This window comes from Anolis carolinensis, chromosome 3 (genome assembly GCF_035594765.1).
Source record: "Anolis carolinensis isolate JA03-04 chromosome 3, rAnoCar3.1.pri, whole genome shotgun sequence".
Classification (NCBI taxonomy): Eukaryota; Metazoa; Chordata; class Lepidosauria; order Squamata; family Dactyloidae; genus Anolis; species Anolis carolinensis.
The window spans coordinates 94,884,168-94,903,312 of record NC_085843.1 but is presented as its reverse complement, the minus strand read 5'-3'; the positions used below and the strand labels follow the sequence as shown (position 1 = coordinate 94,903,312).

Below are 19,145 nucleotides of genomic sequence, written 5' to 3'. Positions count from 1 at the left end.
AGACTGGTTGGCTTTTGAAGATTATTTGAAAAATAAATAATAAAGAGAAGTATAAATGAAGAAAGAAGTGGAAGTAAATGGAAGAGAAGAACGGAAGTCACCCCCCCCCCCTGGTTTTTTTTAGGCCCCTTTACCTTCGCACTGGCCAGAATGTCTACCCTACCCTCTACTCCTAGCCCTTAGAAATCCCTGTCTTCCATCTCCTCCACTACCCCCTTTACCACCCCTCCCCTCCCAATTACTACCCTCTTATATCCTATCCCTTTCCCCTCCCTCCCCACCATTCCCTTAGTTTTTTTAGTTGTAGTATATAAGAAAAAATATATTTTTTAAAGAAGAGTTTATTGAAAAACCGTGAAACAGCGAATCCACGAAAAGTGAACCGCAAAGTAATGAGGGAACACTGTAGTGCATTTTATTTGAATCATTCATGCCACTGAGTTACCTGTAAATTTCAGTTTTGTTCAAAGACTGTTGGTTTCTGCCTTGGATGAGCAAGATTGAACAGGCCTTGTAGTCTCCTCTGAGCTTTGAATTCACATACATTCACACACTTTGTTCATGAAATATTTGCAATTTTAAGAACCCCCCCCCCCCCATTTTATGAATGTTTATATAGGGGGAAAATGCATCTTAGAATGGAAGAAATACATATTTTTAATGTTATTACTCCCTAAAATTAAGGAATGATTAAAGTACGTAAGATATCTTTTCACAATTCTTACAGAAGATGAGCAAGCAATGATGGATTTTGATGATGGGGATTTTGATGAGCCTTTGGAGGAAGTCAGAACTGTGGCAGAAAAAGAGACATCTGTGAAGGAAGAGTTGAAATTAGAAAACAAGCAGGTGGAGCAAAAGGACTCTGAGAAAACAGGTTCACATTTCTTGTAAGTATGTGTAGGAAAGCTTTAGGGACTTCTTTTGGTCTCTATTTGTAATGTCTTGCAAGATTTCCTATCTGTAGGAACACTTCCTTTGGATATATTCTTAACCTAACGTACAAAATATTTCCTAAAATGTTAATTTGTTTATATTAAAATGATAGGACTGTGACGTTTGAATCTTCAATTATGTTTTTCACAAAAATAGACACAAAATATTTCAATTATTGTCTTGTCTTTCTATTTTTCTTTTTCACATTGATTGCATTTCAGAAACTCCTCCCTCCCTGACATTTCCTGTTGGGACAGAATTGATGAAGATGAAGATGGTCTTCTAACCTCAGAAATTCAAGTAGACTCCAGTCAACTCCCATTAACAACTGGGGAAGATGGGCAGCAAGTATTTAGGTTCTATTGGCTGGATGCTTATGAAGACCAGTATACCCAACCAGGTTTGTTTATGCCTTAAATAATCTAGATCAATCTCTGTTGAAATTTCTTCTTCCTGCCTTTCTTAGCCAGAGTAATAAAAATGGGAGTTCTAAAAGAGTTAAATGTCATATTTTCCTTGAGGTGAAGAGGCTTTGATTTCTCCTTTTGCATAACCTACCAATGTATACTTGGAATCCAAAGGGATGTCTCCGTTAACAGCAGCTTTTACAGTGGAACTGGTAGACAATCATTCTTCATCCTCCATGGCAAGACATATTTGGAGATCTGAGAAATGGTCCAGAGCTGATTTTCAGATTACACTGATAATTTCTGAAACACTGGGTGAAAAGGGAACTTCAATTATAGTACCTACTTGTTGGCTATAGGCTTGTGCTAGCATCAACTCCTGGTCACTAGCATTTATCTTTAACTTCAGTGCCACAAAGAACATTGGAAGGAGATTTTGTAGTCTAATTAGAGACTGGATCTAAACTGCCATGTACTCCAGTTTCAGAATTCAGATTAATTGCATTGATCTGGATTACAGGAGTCTACGCTACCATATAATTCAGTTCAGTGCAATTAATCTGCATTCCGAAACTGGAGTATATAGCAGTGTAGATCCAGTGATTCAATCTTTTGCTGTATTCCCCATACAGTTCAGTTTCATACATGGGATTGGAAGTCCTTCTTGCTGCATTGCACGTCATTTTATCATAAATGCTTGTTCTTAATGATAATCTCCAGGCACATTGAAAAGTTTTTGGGGTAAAAATTCCATTTTATCCAGATCTTTATTTCTAGATCATTTCTGTCATTTAAGTTTCAATTTGTATGCAAATCAAATTCAAGAAGGAGAAAAATGAAGGTTAGAGGCTAACGTTTCAGTTTCTAAAACTTAATAGGAAAAAATGTACATTTATTTATAAAGTGTGCAGGAATTTTCAGATATCTTTTAGTATGCTGACTGTATGCAGAAGTTTTGTGATAGTAGGTAATGATAACTGAAGCTTTGGCGAAATTGGTGACTAATTGGGGAAAAAACTGTTGTGGTAATCTCTGAGCGGTTAGACTCAATTTAACCCTCTCTGGGGGAGATTCCACCAAAATCAGCAGAGTAGCAAAAGCAAAGCTTTCAAATGCAACAGTTACTTACACTGGCGAGCAAGAGAAGCCTTTTTAGGATTGCAATGGACTGCAGAGTCTCAATAAAAGTTCAAAAAGTATTTATTCAGGTAAAAAGAACTCCATTGTAGATAGAAAGCCTTGGGAGCTGTCTAGATTACTATAGACTGGATTCTAAGGAAAAATAAGTAAGGAAAAATAACAAACATCTACATAGTTACATCTTGCCAGGAGAGATGGCAAGATGCTGCTTGTTAGTTTGAAGAACAAAGGGAGAAGAGAGAGAACCAAAATGGTTCCAACCTCATGGTCCAGTTTATTGGGGCCATAAAAGACACTCTGACCAATTGGAAGTTAGTGTCCCTAAAGATTCACATTTCTACCAACTTCAAAGTAAGGGACGTGACGTAAACAGGATAGAGTGAAACACAGTAAAGCCTGTCTAGGCATGCTTTGGAAACAGGGAAAGGATTCCCTCAATCTAACTCTATCATCTATCTAACTACATTTGGACTTGAGTAGTCCAGGATGATTTCCCAACAATCCCCTTCTTCAGCCTGGGCTGCTCATGTCCATCAGGTTCAACATCTTCTTCAACTTATCATGAGCATGTCTAGGCAGGGGTTTTGTCAGAATGTCGGCAATCATGTCTTCAGATCTGCAAAACTCCAACCTCATAAATCCTTCTTCGTGTGCATTCTTCACGATGTGGTATCTTGTGTCAATGTGCTTGAGCAATGCACTGATCTTCTCTGTTTGAGTATACTTCAGACAACCTTGATTGTCCTCAAAAACTTGTATTGGTGTTGGTTCTTCGATTCCAAAATCAAATAACATCATATGTAGCCATTTCAATTGTTTGCACGCTTCTGATGCGGAAACATATTCTGCTTCTGTTGAAGATGAAGCTACTACTTTTTGTTTCTGTGTTGTCCAGTCTATCAGTGCATCTCCGTAGAAGAATAGATAGCCGCTGGTAGACTTGCGATCTGTAATATCATTGGCCCAGTCAGCATCCACATACCCTGTCAGTGTAGGGTTGCTGGTGGCTTGTAGTCTCAATTTGAAGTTCAGTGTGCCTTTTAGGTATCTAGCAGCTCTTTTGATTGCAATTAAGTCATATTTGGTTGGTTTACTAGTCTTCCTGCATAGTATCCCAACCGCTGCTGAAATATCTGGTCTTGTGATTCGAGAGATGTACAACATTTTCCCAATTGCCTCTCGATACAAGGTGTTGTCACTCAATGGTTCACTTTCTGAAGTGTTTTTCCAATAGTTCACTTCCATGGGTGTAGTCACTGTATTTGCTTCTAAGAGTCCAAGATGTTTTAGCAAGTCAATAATCTTTTGTCTCTGATTCAGGAGAAAGCTCCCATCTTCTTCTCTTTCAACCTGTATTCCCAAATAATGACTCAAATTGCCAAGTTGTTTGATTTCAACGGTACGGCTCAAATGTTGTACAAGATCATCAAAGTCAGATTTCTGTTGAAAGCAACACACTATGTCATCTACATAGGCTAGAACATATGTCCATCTGTTGTTTTTGAATCTAGAATAAAGGCAAGGATCAGCTTTCCCTTGTGCAAACCCCTTCTCAATTAACATTTGATTTAATTTCTGATTCCAGCATTTTGCTGCTTGTTTTAAACCATAGAGAGATCGTTGCAATTTGCATACATATCCTTTGTGTGCCTTGTCTTCAAATCCAGGTGGTTGTTGCATAAATATCTCTTCTTCTAATTCGCCATGAAGAAAAGCTGTAGCAACGTCAAGGTGTTCAACATTCATTTTTCTAGAGGCTGCAATTGCAAGCAATGTCCTCAAGGTGGTGTGTTTTACAACAGGTGCAAAAACTTCATCATAATCCTCTCCATATTGTTGTGAGTAGCCCTTAGCTACAAGTCTGGCTTTGTATCGCTGTATCTGTCCATTTTCATCACGTTTCAGTTTGAAAATCCATTTACAGCCAACTACATTCCTATTTTCTGGTGGTGGTACAAGTGTCCATGTCTTGTTTTTATGTAATGACTCTATTTCATCTGATGCAGCAGTAAGCCATTTTTCTTTTTCATCCTCTGGAAACTTCAGCATCTGATTCCAGGATGATGGTTCCTGTAGTTCAGCTTCATTGGTAAGATAAGCAAATCTCTGGGGAGGGACCCCACAATTTGTCCTTTGAGATCTGCGTGGTAATTGCTCATTTTGTCCATCGGGTGTCTCTGCACTTTCATCTGGTCCTTGAGGGTGCCATTGATGTTCCTCTGCCATGCCACTATGTGGGTCAATCCTTTCATCGGGTCCTTCGACCTCAGATGTCAGGGTCTCTCCACTGGGTGGCGTTGGCTCATTTCTTTGATCAGCCCTTCTGACCAGCGATGGCAGGACTTTTCCAGCAGATGGCGCAATTGGCTCATTTCCACTCTGCAGACCGCATGTTAAGTCATCAGAGTCATTTCTTAACAAAGGCTCATCAACAGGAGGCTGTAAATTTCTTCCAACTCTTTCATCTATGTAAACCGTCTTTCCTACAAAAATTATATTCTTTTCTGGATCATAAAGTCGGTAAGATTTATGTTCATCAGAATAACCAACCAGTAGGCATTCTTTAGAGCTGCAATCAAACTTCCCATTTCGCTTTTCTCTTGGGATGTACACATAGGCTTTGGATCCAAACACACGCAAATGCTTTACACTTGGAGAATGACCAAACCACAATTCATATGGGGTTACATGACTTTTTGCATTGGGCATTCTATTTTGCAAATAACAAGCAGTATTAATGGCCTCAGCCCAGAATTTACGCTGAATTCCTGCATGATAAATCATGGATTTTGCCATTATAATCAAACTTCTATTCTTTCTTTCTGCAATGCCATTCTGATGTGGAAAATAGGGAAGAGAATATTGGCGTCTAATCCCATATTTCCTCAATAGATCATCCACTGCTTTATTGCAAAATTCTCCTCCGTTGTCTGTCCTCAGAATTTCTGGCATCCTTTGAAATTGATTCTCAACCATGGCCAAATATTCCTTTAATTTGTTAAATAATTCGTTTTTGTGCTTCATGAAATACACTTTGGTATATCCAGAAAACGAATCTTTGAAAACCACAAAGTACAAAGACCCCCCCAATGATGTAGACATGGGGCCACATACATCACTGGATATGACCTGCAGAGGGCGTTGCGCTTCAAACTCTTTGTCTTTTGGAACATTTGGAGCACATGCCTTGGCCTTTATACAAGTTTCACATATCTCCTTACAACATGAATTTACTTCCATATCTCTACATACTTCTTTTGCATTCCAGACATATTTCTCATTTGCATGACCAAATCTTTCATGCCATAAACGAGCACAATTTCGTTTCTCACATTCTGGTAAGGCTAATCCTGAAAACTTTGGCTCAAACATAACTTTGAATATCCCATGATATTCCTCAGCCTTTAAAACAAGTTTTCCATCTTTCAGCACTTTACATAGTCCATTCTCAAAAACAATTTTACATCCATGACGCATCAGCTTTGCCACAGAAATCAAATTAGTTCCAATGTCTTTACTGTAGTAAACATTGCTGAGAGTTAGATTGATCCCAGAGTCTGCACATGCAAGATTCACTTTGCCTAGCCCTGTACAATTAACTTTTTGACATCCAATTCCTTTCACAGTAGATTTTTCTTTCTCGATTTCAATAAAATAATCCAAATGACAAAAATAATGGTCCGTCGCTCCAGAATCTAATAAGATATCCTTTTCATTAACAAGCTTATTGGTCACATGTAATGCAAGACTTCCAAAGAAATCATTAATTCCTTCTGACTCAGCTGTGTCACTTGGTAACACCAAATTTGCATGCTTTGCAGAGGTGTGCTGACCTAATCTCTCATTTGCATTTTCACTGGCAAAGGACTGGCTTTGTCTTCTGACCTGGGTATTGAAAACCCTAGGCTTTGATCCTTGACTCCTGCTGTGAGAAGCTGTAGAACTAGTTTGATTGTTTTTAGCAAACCAGCAGTCCCTTTGCAAATGTCCTGCCTTTTGGCAGAGATTACAAATCACTTTATTCTTGAGTTTAAATTTGTGCCCAGCTTTCAGAGCCATGCTTTTTGACTGAGATTCAGATTGCATATTATTTTTGGAATCAGATCCATTTCTTTCGAGATATTCCGATTTCAACTCAGCCGTGATAGATTTAAGAGTAAGCTCTTCACTTTCAAGTCTGTGTGTATTACGTAAAATTGTAATAATACTTTTGTAAGATGGATGGATCCCACACGCAACTAATCCTATGCACATTCTCTCAGTAATTGGTTCTCCGCTAGATCTCAATTGATCAACTAGAGATCTTATCTGTTGCAGGTAATCATTCAAATCATCTTCTGAATGCATTTTTGAATTAAAGAGTCTTTTATATGCCAATATAATATCTGCCTCCGACCCTTTACTGTAATTAGTCTGCAAATAGTCCATCATCTCTTTTGCATTAGAAGCATCTCTTACAAATTGAAAAACTCTCTCTGATAGGGAATTTATTATTATGCATCTCACCAAACGATCATCTTCCCGCCACGTCTGGATAGCCTCCTCCCCGGCTCCTTCTGGTGGCCCGCCTTCTTGCAGCACTTTTAGTTGTGCTGGTTTGAGCATGGTTTCCAGTCTTCTTTTCCAGTTCAGGTAGTTCTCTCCATTATCCTGCAGCTTGGGTAGGCTCCAAGAGGTTTCTTTGTTTTGCTCCATCCTTTCAATTTCCAAAAAGATTAAAAATCTCCAAAAAAATCAAAATATTTGGAATAATCCAGAAAAATCAAAAAATTAAAAATCTTGAAATTAAGTCTCAAATCTTTTGAGAACTTTCCTCTGCTCCTTATTTCAATTCAATCCTTTTAAAAAACAGGCTATTTCCCTTTTGCTCAGCTTGCAGTGTCTGGGCCCGTAAACCCTTTGTTGTGGTAATCTCTGAGCGGTTAGACTCAATTTAACCCTCTCTGGGGGAGATTCCACCAAAATCAGCAGAGTAGCAAAAGCAAAGCTTTCAAATGCAACAGTTACTTACACTGGCGAGCAAGAGAAGCCTTTTTAGGATTGCAATGGACTGCAGAGTCTCAATAAAAGTTCAAAAAGTATTTATTCAGGTAAAAAGAACTCCATTGTAGATAGAAAGCCTTGGGAGCTGTCTAGATTACTATAGACTGGATTCTAAGGAAAAATAAGTAAGGAAAAATAACAAACATCTACATAGTTACATCTTGCCAGGAGAGATGGCAAGATGCTGCTTGTTAGTTTGAAGAACAAAGGGAGAAGAGAGAGAACCAAAATGGTTCCAACCTCATGGTCCAGTTTATTGGGGCCATAAAAGACACTCTGACCAATTGGAAGTTAGTGTCCCTAAAGATTCACATTTCTACCAACTTCAAAGTAAGGGACGTGACGTAAACAGGATAGAGTGAAACACAGTAAAGCCTGTCTAGGCATGCTTTGGAAACAGGGAAAGGATTCCCTCAATCTAACTCTATCATCTATCTAACTACATTTGGACTTGAGTAGTCCAGGATGATTTCCCAACAAAAACTACCCCTTAGACCCCTGTACAGTGTGTTCAGTTCTATCTTGCATTCTGTATGGTAGCTTCTGAATGGTGCATAATTATGAAAAGACTTCTGTTCCTTGATTATGAAAAGAGATCCTGTCATCATAACTTTTCAAGGATGAATAATAAACACTGCACCTGGTTTCAATTAGTAATGTAGAGAAAAATAAATTTTGGCATAACTTTTTGTTTAAGAGAATCATGATCGTTACAGCAAATGAGGTATTAACTATATTATGTGAAGGACTCATATTACTGCAGGGATGGATAAGAATTTCTTGTGCAGGTCATATTTGCATGTAATCCCTATACCATGATTTATTTTTCCAAAGCAAGACTCAGAGCCGAAATGAAGTCCCAGGCTCTTCTGATTTTTATTCTCCTCTCTAGTTCACATGGGCAGGAGGAAGGCTGAACAGCATTGAGCTTCTGTGATCATCAACTTTTTGTTTGGAACCAATCTTTGATTTCAAGTTGTCTTCTTTTGGCAATTGATCAAGGGTTGCAGAGTTAAACAGTGATTCTGGATTGTGCGAAATGAAAATCAAGCAATTATGCAAATGCTAGTGCTTCTGGTCATGCAAGAAGAAGAGAGGGCAGAAGGAGGGGTTTTATAGGGACTGATGTTAAACCATGTTTAATGCCATATGTGAATTCGGATACAGTCTTATCACAGTCCTTTCATGGTTATGTTCTTAATGCTGTATGTGAATTAATTTATGTATTTCTATTACAGTATATTTTTTCTGAGAAAAATCACACAGATGTCAGCAATTGGGGACCTACCATAGCCCGTACAATTGCCTGTGCTTATTATTGCTATATATCAACAATAGTATTAGAAAATCATGGAGTTTTTTAAATGGTTGTAGGCAATTTGATAGAATTTTTTAAAAAGTGAACTTTCCAGAGAACATTTATATATCATTAGCTGTAGGCTGGGACTCTTTCTTACCTGCAGTTGCTTTTGATGCAGGCTGGACCAAATGAGATCTAAGTGATCATTTTTCTATTACAAAGATTCCACCTGAACATTAGAAAGAATTTCCTGACTGTAAGAGCCATTCATCAGTGTAACTCACTGCTTCAAAGTGTGATGGAGGCTCCTTTGGAGGCATTTAATCAGAGGCTAGATGGCCATCTGTCTGGTGTGCTTCAGTTATGTATTCCTACATGGCAGGGGTTGGACTGGGTGGCCCTTGTGGTCTTTCCAACTCTATGATTGTTGATTCTAAAGTGTGCTTCTTACAATTATCCTGGATCTAGTTTTTGGGCAGTCAAGACTACTTTTACTATACCCCATATTGAATTGTTGTCTAAATTCATATTATGAAGGATAATGATCCCTATCCATCATATTATACAATGACAAGTAATGGAAATCTGTCTTCAGAATGTTAAGATGACATTATCCTAACTGTTTTACACACGTCAGAACTTTAAAATATTGTATGCAGCATGCAGACTCAACACCTGCTTTTAAACCTATATATTGAGCTTTTTAATGTACTTATTAGCAATAACAACTATAATGTACTAAGGATACCAAACAAAATAACAATAATTCAGCATTTAAAAACTTAAGTAAATATGTAAAGAAAACACCTCATAATATATAATTTAGAAAGCAAGAGAGACAGCAGTTATGGTGAAGAAGGAATAAAAATTCTGATGAAATATAGTTTCAAGACCCCTTATGTACAAAAAAGTGGCATTTAATGCTTGCATACTATAATGATGTGTGCCTGCATCGTACAAAACTCTTAAAGCAATCACTTGACTGTGGAGTACTGACTATCAGCAGATGGAGCTGTCAATTAGAGACTACAAATTGGAAATCATTCTGTTCCCATGGGTGAATTAGTGTGTTTATTCAGTAATTCTTAGTATTGCAGCTTTTCCATTAGCAGCTGTGCTAAGCTGTTTTGATTAACGTACATTGTCTCTGTCTTTACCCTTTTCTCTCATCTTAGGAGTGGTATATCTCTTCGGTAAAGTGTGGATTGAGTCAGCGAAGTCCTATGTGAGCTGTTGTGTGACAGTAAAAAATATTGAGAGAACTATTTACTTACTGCCACGTGAGTCGGTACGTCTTTTGATGTTGACTGTAAGAAACTTTTGAGTTATAAGTGGTCTTAAGTTATTCAGCTAAAATGTATTAAGAGAGACAACTCATCGAAGGCCTCCAGGAGATATTATGGAATATAGTGTAGATATTCCATGTGATGTGATGGTCTAGAACTATCAATGAAAGTGAGTCTGTGCAAAGAAGCAGTGAAATTAATTAGCTGGGGGACAACACTTCAATACAAATACATAAAATAAAATGCATATCTTTAAACATATGGTACAAAGATTAAAGTACAGAAGTAACAAGGTAAATAAAAAATCCATGGTTTAAAATCGACTGGGTAGGTCTGTCATTAGTTGTGTAGATTGTGACAGCTCATTTAGCTGTCAGAGCTCTTCTAGCAAGTCATGCCACAGTCATGGGACAACCAATGAAAAGGTTCCCCGGGTGACGGTCACAAGTCTGGTTCTGGCTGGTTGGTGTAGATGTCCTCTCAGAGTAACTGAGAGTCCTAAGGGGTGGATTGTGCAGGAGAAGGTGATCATGTAGGTAACCTCGACCCAAACCATGTAGATATTGGGCTGATCTATTATTCCGTGGCTGCTCTGGTGTGGCATACACTTCATTAATCCTGGAATGACTTTCACAACTACCCTCCATCTGTTGAGTTGTAAGGGGGTCCACAACTGCTTAGCGGTGTGCTGGACAGCCACCCTTTCTGTCTCCTCTGATTCTCCATGTTGAGGCATCTTCAGGTGCTGGTTGCTTGTCGCCTGCAGTGACATCAGCTGGGTTGAGAGGGAGAGGATGAATTTCCCTCCCCCTTTCCTGATTGTGACCAGCAGGACCCAAATTGCTGCTAGAGACCTTTGCAATACAGAGAACAGGAGGGGATGGAACGTGCAACCCCATGTCCCTGGGCGCAGTTAACATGAGATAGCAGTGTAAACAGCTGTGACTGGTTCCATCACAGAACAGCCTAGCTGTTTACATGGGCCTAAAGTCTTGGGGTTCTCTGAAGTCTGGCCCAGAATTCTGAGCATCCCAAGGTGGCCTTCCTTCTCATTACCCTGGATCAGCTCTTTGCAGTGTTCGGAGCTGATCTAGGGACCCTTTACAGTAAGTGTTCAATGTAGATTGACCATGATTAAATGGAGGAAAGACAACGGGGGTCTTATCAGCTGATCATGTGTTTGCTCCCATAAATTACTTTTAATTCATAATGTCAGTTCAACTTTTTATGAACCCATCTCTTCTTTGAAGACTCTGGCTTAGCCCTTTTAATCGTCAATGCCCAGCAGAATGCAAACTCTGTAAGCTGTGTTTTCTCCCTGTAATTTATTGCTACTGTGACAGTCTTCTCTTCCTCTAGTACCTTCTGTTTTAGGGCGCTGTGTAATTATGTAAACATTCAATGTATTCCATTTAAAATCTTTAGATAAAGCATTTGCCAGTGTAATGACTTCTGAATTTTTTCTTAAAGCGAATTAATATGTCTTCTGGCAAAGAGACAAAGGATACTGTGACTATGAAGGACGTCTATGAAGAATTTAATGACCACGTTGCAGAAAAATACAAAATAATGAAGTACAAGTCCAAGGTTTGTTTAATATAGCCACCTAACAGTCCCATGGTTTTATGTAACAAGGATAAGCATTTAAGGCAGGAGAAGTACTTGACAATAAATAAGGAGGAAATTTTAAAGAGTCCATGATATGTTGCCTTCTTACAGTAACTTTTAATGGATGTGTTCCAGGACTCCCAATGTGAAAAGACGACTTTCGTATTAACCATGTTTGTAATCTTAGGAACATTCTTTGTCTTAACTGCTTGATTTTAAAGCTTCAGTATGTTATATCTCTGTTATGAGTATAAAGAAAAAACAGCTCAAGTTAGTGAGTGTAGTATAATTCAATTCAAACGGTTTACTTTAAGTGGACTTCTGCAATCCAGGAGATGGTTACAATACAAGAATAAACTTTTCTGCTTAGATGTTGTTATTCTGTACATGTGTACTTGCGATAAGAGGGTTCTAAGAAAAAGGCTTGGTAGCTAAAGTTAAATAGTAGCAAAAACTATGTTGGCTTTATGAGAATACTTGGCCTTCACAACAGTATCTCAATGACTTCATGTTCAGTAGGATAGCTGTTCACATAATTTCTTCTGATATGATCTGTCAGATTAAGATTGTGGAAAAGTTTTATTTTAAAGAAAGGGTACTATTTCTTTCTTTTATTATGAAGCATGTCTAAAAAATACAAGCGCACAGTGTAGGCCAATATGTTTTCTCTTTAAGCATGTTTTGATGATGTTATAATTACTCTCCAGGTGGATGTTGAAAGTTCTCTAAATATTTTCTCACCATTTGATGCCTTAGGGTTATTTAGAGTTTATTGTCAATCCTTTGCCTCTTTTGCATATGCTGCCAAGTGAAATTCAGTGCCTTTAAAAAAATTGCATATGGGGAAATCTAGGAAAAGACTTCACAGAATATCTAATTTCTGACTGTGTTCCTAATACGAATGAATGAATGAATGAATGAATGAGACTTTATTTCTATCTCGCCCTGTCTCCCCATTGGGGACTTGGGGCGATTTACAACATATAGAGAGGCAAACATTCAATGCCGTATAAAAATACAAAATAACATAAACCAAAAGATAAAACCCAATGTACATTTACATAATAGAGCAATTTCATAGTTTCTCACACATGAAAGTAGATGCATAGGAGAAAAATAAAGATTTGAGGAAGTTATCAGATGTTTTTGGGCCAGTATAAATGATCATCCCATGTTCATAAATAATTATTGTTGATCCTTGGAATGAGAAGTGTGTGGGCTCCCTTCTTTTCTTGTACTTCAGCTGTGGTGCCAAGTACTTGATTTAGTTTTCCAATAACTATGACCACTTTCCAGTTTCCAACCACCTGTTTAGACTAGATCATAACGCATGAAGCCTGCAGTGTTATGTTTGTTCGATGTTTTGTACTCAAAATGAAGTTACTTTGGAAGGAGAATACAAAACTGCCTTAAACAAGTATGCTATGTTCTGTACTGCAAGAGAAAAGTGAAACGTTTTTGTTATGAAAACTAGAAAGCTGTTGAACTTCAGTGGGTGATGAAGGAGAAGCAGAAAGTGGGGTGGAATAACTGGGAATTGGATATCAGATGGACCCTGTTTTCTGCTGGAGGAGGATAACTGCTTTCACAACTGTTTCTTCATCTGCTGAAGGAAGTAGAATACGTTATGCAAAAATCTAAAATTAAGAAACATTACAATCTTCAGATTAGATTTAAGAAGCAGATAACTGTTTTTTGATAACACAAAGTCTTTCATGGATTTTGAAATTTAAAGTAAGAAAAAAGTGACTTTCTTCTAGTGGGGAAAATTTATAGTACCACGAGTTTTACACATCAATGCCTCATGAATATGTCAACCATCTATATTTTGTCTAGAAAGTGGAAAAGAAGTATGCTTTTGAGATACCAGATGTTCCTGCAAATTCTGATTACTTAGAAGTTAGATACTTGGTAAGTATATAGTGTTATGCTGCTTCTCTGCTAGTGAATCTTAAACTGAGTAGGCATGGTATGTCTTATGCTTCAAAAGAAGCAGTGTTTTTTTTAAAAAAAATCTACACATTAAATACTTTAAAAGCTGCTTTGTTGATGTGTGCCTTCAATTCACTTCAGACTCGTGGCAGGTCCCGAGTTACAAACATTTGATTTATAAACTCATCGTTACGGATGGGGTAAGGCGACGGGAAGCGAGAAAAATCTACCTCTCGGAAAGGAAATTCATTCCTGAAAGAGTTTTCATGGGAAAAAGTGTCTCCACTGAAGCTTTATCATCAACCCTTGTTTCTAAAACAAGCCAATTTGTTTTCAAAATTCAATTATCACAGGGACAGAAAGTGCAGTGAAGTGTGCAGACAGCAAACAAACTCCACAGGAGAGTTAACCCATACCTATGCGCTCTCTCTCTCTCCCCCCCCCCCCCTGTCTATATATATATATATGGCTGGGGTTATACTGAAAAAAAACCTGTCCGACTTACAAACAAATTCAACTTAAATTCAACTCAAACCTACAGAACCTATATTGATTGTAACTTGGGGACTGCCTGTAATCTTGGCAAACACTCCTATAAGCTCATTCCTGTGTTCTGATGGGATGGCAATGAACAAATTCATGCAGTATCCAGAATAAACGTTTGAGGAAGGAGGAAATAGACATGGATGTAGTGCTGTTGAAGAAGTAAAACATTGGAAAAATAGGCTGTTTGGAAGTGGCAGATTTTATCTGCCTTCCATTATCACTTGTTGGGTGACCCTATTAAATGTGCTACTGCTGGTGTACATTAATATATCCTACAATACAAATTAGCTATAATGACACAATTACTGTAGTGTTGATGGGACTCTTTCCCAATCTCACCTAACTAGAAGCTTACTTAGATCATTGAAGCAGGATTTTAATCAGGAATGGTGAACCTTTACCTTCTAGATCTTTCAGACTTGTTCATTAAAGTTGTAGCCAGTATGACCAATGGTAAGGAATTACGGGTTTGAGACAAAAATGTCTGGAATGCTTAAGGTTCCTCGCCCCTTCTATGAACTTTTGGTTTGGCATACACTCCTCTTGGTAATGAGAAGTTGCTTATTTCTGTGACTTTACAATAGTCTATCAGGCATTTTATATTTCACATAGCTCTTGAGCTCTTCATTTTATCTACCTTGCTCAGATGCTTTTGCTTAGCCATCTTCAGTATAGCTGGTTTATGTACTGGCAAGTTTTGTATAGCAGGAATAATAAGTATTGCAAAAACAAAACAATCCTGTTTCAATGTGTAATAATCAATATGGTTCACTTCTCAGGCTGAATTTCCTCGGCTTCCTCAAGACTTGAAAGGAGAGACATTTTCCCATGTATTTGGAACAAACACTTCCAGTCTAGAACTGTTGTTAATGAACAGGAAGATGAAAGGGCCAGGCTGGCTGGAAATAAAAAACCCACGTATGTATATTTTATGTAGAATATATAATTTTTTGTAATGTGATCATATCTATAAATGCTTGATCGGAGTGGTGGTGTTTTGAATGAAATTTACTTTGTTTGAAATAGCCCAGTGGAGAGAAAAAGGCAAATTTTCTAAAATCCATAATTGCCCAAATTTATACAATTTTGGATGGAATGTACTATTACAGCTGTCACAGATTTTTAAACCATATTTATTTTACCTATATTATTTGTATCTTAGATAACTTATCAGGTTAGATTTATAGCCAGAACTCCATATTCGTTGGGGTTAGGGACACAGGGCCCTCATAAAAGTTTTTAAAAACACACCCAAAGAAATTGCTATTTTTTTTTACCTAAGAGAACCCCTCTCTAGAAATTTCTAGGTCTTCCAGCACAACCTTTTGATACATTCCTTCTGGAAGCTGACTTAGAAGACCTAAACATTCCTAGAGAGGTGTTTTCTCTAGAACTCTCTTATGTCCTGCAGCATAATTGGAGGAAGGTGATCATAGAGTCATATTGGAAGACGTAGGGATTCCTCGACATAACATTTGTAATCAAATTCGTGAATAATAAAACTTTCAGAAGTCAAAATTATAAATGAGGAGGAATGACTAAACATGGAAGATGCTAGTTGAATTTTTTGGAAGTTGGTGGTTATCATTTGTTTGTATGATGGATTAATGCAAAGTTATGTCCTTTATTCAGATTAAACTAGGGTGAAGTGCTGTGACTGAGTTACAATAGCAGTAATTTATAAATCTTACTAGCTGTGTCTTGCCACGTGTTGCTGTGGCCAATTGGAATTGCACTGAATAGCCTCGCTGCTTGTAAGCCTGGACGCTTTCTATATAGGGGCCTCCTTGCTTGGGCTGGTTGAATGGGACGGAGTGCCCTGATGGCTTCCAAACGTGAGAGGTTTTCATGTAGGGGAAATCTTGGTTGGGCAGGTTGAAGAGGAGTGAATAGTCTTGCTGCTTGGAAGCCTGGCCACTTTCTACCTTGTGGAATTGTTGGTTGGGCAGGGCGAATAGTAATGAATAGTCTGAGTGCAGCAAGTATGAATGTTGCAATTAGTTACCTTGATTAGCATTGAATGGCCTTGCAGGTTCGAGGCCTGGCTGTTTCCTGGTTGAGGGAATCCTTTTTTGGGATGTGTTATCTGGGTCTGATTGTTTCCTGTCTGGAATTCCCCTATCTGGAATTGCCTTGTCTTCTGAGTGTTGTTTTGTATTTAGTGTCCTGATTTTAGAGATTCTATTGTTCTGTTTTCTTATTAGACCAGACTAATTATTACATATGATATACAGTAATGTTATGTATTAATAAATATTGGATAAGTGAAGCTTGGATAAGTGAGACTCTATTGTATTGTCTGTTTGGAGGCCAAGTGCCAATGTTGGCATTGGTGAGCTTGATTAGCACTGAATGGCCTCGCAGCTTCAGTGCCTGGTTGGTTCTTGCCTGTGAAGCTGTTTATTGTTATTGCTGTTGTTATTGTTTTTATTATGATTGAGGGGTAAATTGAGGGAAAGAGGAAGAGAAACTCCTCTTCTCGTCCCCCCCTCCTCCTTCTCGTCCCCCCTCCTCCCTGTACCTCTGTGGCATTGGTGTGGCTGTTTCACGGGGCAACGTGGGCCGCTATTTCCAACCCAGCTTGGTCCTGAAGCTTCTTTGTGCGAAGTGTGGTCCTGGTCCATTGTCGGTGCGGGTCACTGTTTCTCTGGATGCAGGTGAACTATAACTCCCTTTCCCCCAAACTGGTGCAATATGTTCTATTGGTTATGGGGACTCTGTGTGCCAAGTTTGGTCCTGGTCCATCCTTGGTGGGGTTCAAAGTGGTCATTCATTGCAGGTGAACTATAAATTCCAGTACCTACTACTCCCAAATGTCCAGGCCAATTCCCCTACAAACCCACCAGTATTCAAATCATGGCAAGTTTGGTCCAGACCCATCATTGTTTGGGTTCATATTGTGTTCTGGGTGTAGGTGAACTACAACTCCTCTAAATTCCTCAGTAGGAGTCACAGTGCTCTGACTTGATGCGGGATGAACTACAACTTCCATCATGTGGAGTCAATCCCCAAACTCCTCCAGTAAGTTTAGTTGCAGCTCAGTTCTGCTCTGTTTGTTATGAAGACAGATTTGAAAGGGAAGGGCAGTGGGCAGGGTTATGCAAATTCCACAGCAATGGAGAACTCTGGGATGCTTGCCTGTGGTGCAAGGGCAGTAGGCGGGGTCATGCAAATTTTACAGCAATGGAGAACCCTGGGATGTCTGCCTGTGGTGGAAGAAAAAGTAAAATCTAGGATGAAATTGTCCTCAAATGAAAGAGTTCCTTGGGTGATGGGCCGTAGTCTTTGGGAAGGACATTGGCAGGGGTTGGGCTACATGTTCATGGCACTCACTGTAACCGAAATGTCACTGCAAAGGAGTGACTTGCTGGCTTCACCGCACTGGGAAGTATAGTCTGTTTGTGGAGGCTGGAGGCTGTCTGTGTGAGCAGACATCCGTGCCACATACACACATACGGGTTTTTGCTTTTATTATGGATTTAGATTAGATTTAGATTAGATTTAGATTAGACTAGCTATGCCCTGCCACGCGTTGCTGTGGTCAATTGGAATTGCAGTGAATAGCCTCACTGCTTCACAGCCTGGCCGTTTTCTACATAGGGTATCCTTGCTAGGCCAGGTTGAATGAGATGGAGTAGCCTCGTGGTTTCCAAAGTCTGGCTTTGCAGCTGCAAGGCTGTTCAGTGTTAATTAAGGTGGGCCACAAAGGGGTTGATATATGTGTGGAATAACGTGCAGTGTGGTAGAAAGAACGGTTGTCTGGTTGAGGCAGGTGTTGCCATGGATTTCCTTGATTAGGATTGAATAGGTATGCAGTTTCAAGGTCTGCCTGGTTAGTACCTGGAAGAATCCTTTACTGGGATGTGTTAGCTGGGTGTGATTATTTAAGTTGTTTAGCATTGAATGGTCTTGTAGCTTCCAAGCCTGGCTGCTTCCTGCCTGAGGGAATCCTTTGTTGGGAGGTGTTAGCTGGGCCTGGTTGTTTCCTGTGTGGAATTCCCCTGTGTTCTGAGTGTTGTTGTTTATTTAGTGTCCTGATTTTAGAGATTATATTGTTGTGTATTGTTATTAGAGCACAGTAGTTATTGCACTTTATATTGATAATGTTATATGATTTGCCTGGAACAGGATTGTATGAGGCCCCTTCTATACAATAGTTTAAAATCCACACTGAAGTGGTGGGTTTTTTTGTTTGTTTTTTTGCTGTGGCCTAGGAGGCAGCGTGGCTTTGAAGCTGCAAGGCTGTTTAGTATTAATGAAGGTGGGCCACAAAGGGGTTGATCTATGTGTGGAATAACGTCTAGTGTGGTAGAAAGAACTGTTGTCTGGTTGAGGGAGGTGTGGATGTTGCCATGGATGACCTTGATTAGCATTGAATAGGCATGCAGCCTTAAGGTCTGCCTGGTTAGTACATGGAAGAATCCTTTACTGAGAGGTGTTAGCTGGCTGTGATTGTTTCCTGTATGGTATGTCCGGATGTGTATTTGGGGTATTTTGTAAGTGTAATGGTTGTAGTGTTGTATTTTTAGTATGGGGCTTCCCCTTTTCCCCCTCTGTCTTATGGCAGTGTTTCTGTTTGTTTGTGTGGTATGGCGTTGTCTCCCTCCCCTTTTCCCTTCCTTTCCCTGAAGTTTTTTAAGTCTGTAGTTTTTGTGGGAATCTTGCTTGTCCCATGGTGTCTCTTTCCCGTTGGGGATGTCCCTGATGGCTGCATTTTGGAATGTACCTTGTTGTAGTGTGTTGTTGGCTGTGGGAGAGACTGTTTTTTTTCTTGCCTGCTTTTGTCTCTGGTGGGGGGAGGTGAGAGCTGTGGACGGCAGAAGTGGGGAAGGGAAGGTGAATGATGGTGGCTCCTGTGGCTGGGAGGGGGCGGTGGTCTGGAGGAAAAACGTCGCAGGGAAGGTGAGTGATGGTGGCTGAGGGGGGGGGAAGTGTTGGGGGGTTTTT

At 39.2% G+C, this 19,145-nt stretch overlaps 1 protein-coding gene across 12 annotated transcripts in view; it reads left to right on the top strand.

The window, feature by feature from the left end:
• pola1 (DNA polymerase alpha 1, catalytic subunit) overlaps positions 1-19,145 on the top strand; it is a 279,719-nt gene that overhangs the window by 25,672 nt on the left and 234,902 nt on the right. For all 12 annotated transcript variants that reach the window (XR_010004268.1, XR_010004265.1, XR_010004266.1 and 9 more), the window contains exons 9-14: positions 728-890; positions 1,158-1,336; positions 10,002-10,114; positions 11,583-11,699; positions 13,557-13,631; positions 14,978-15,116. Coding sequence is in view for 6 of the 12 variants with exons in the window: in XM_008107337.3 (XP_008105544.2) it covers positions 728-890; positions 1,158-1,336; positions 10,002-10,114; positions 11,583-11,699; positions 13,557-13,631; positions 14,978-15,116 (786 nt within the window). In the remaining 6 variants the exon portion in view is untranslated. The remainder of the gene's footprint in view (positions 1-727; positions 891-1,157; positions 1,337-10,001; positions 10,115-11,582; positions 11,700-13,556; positions 13,632-14,977; positions 15,117-19,145) is intronic.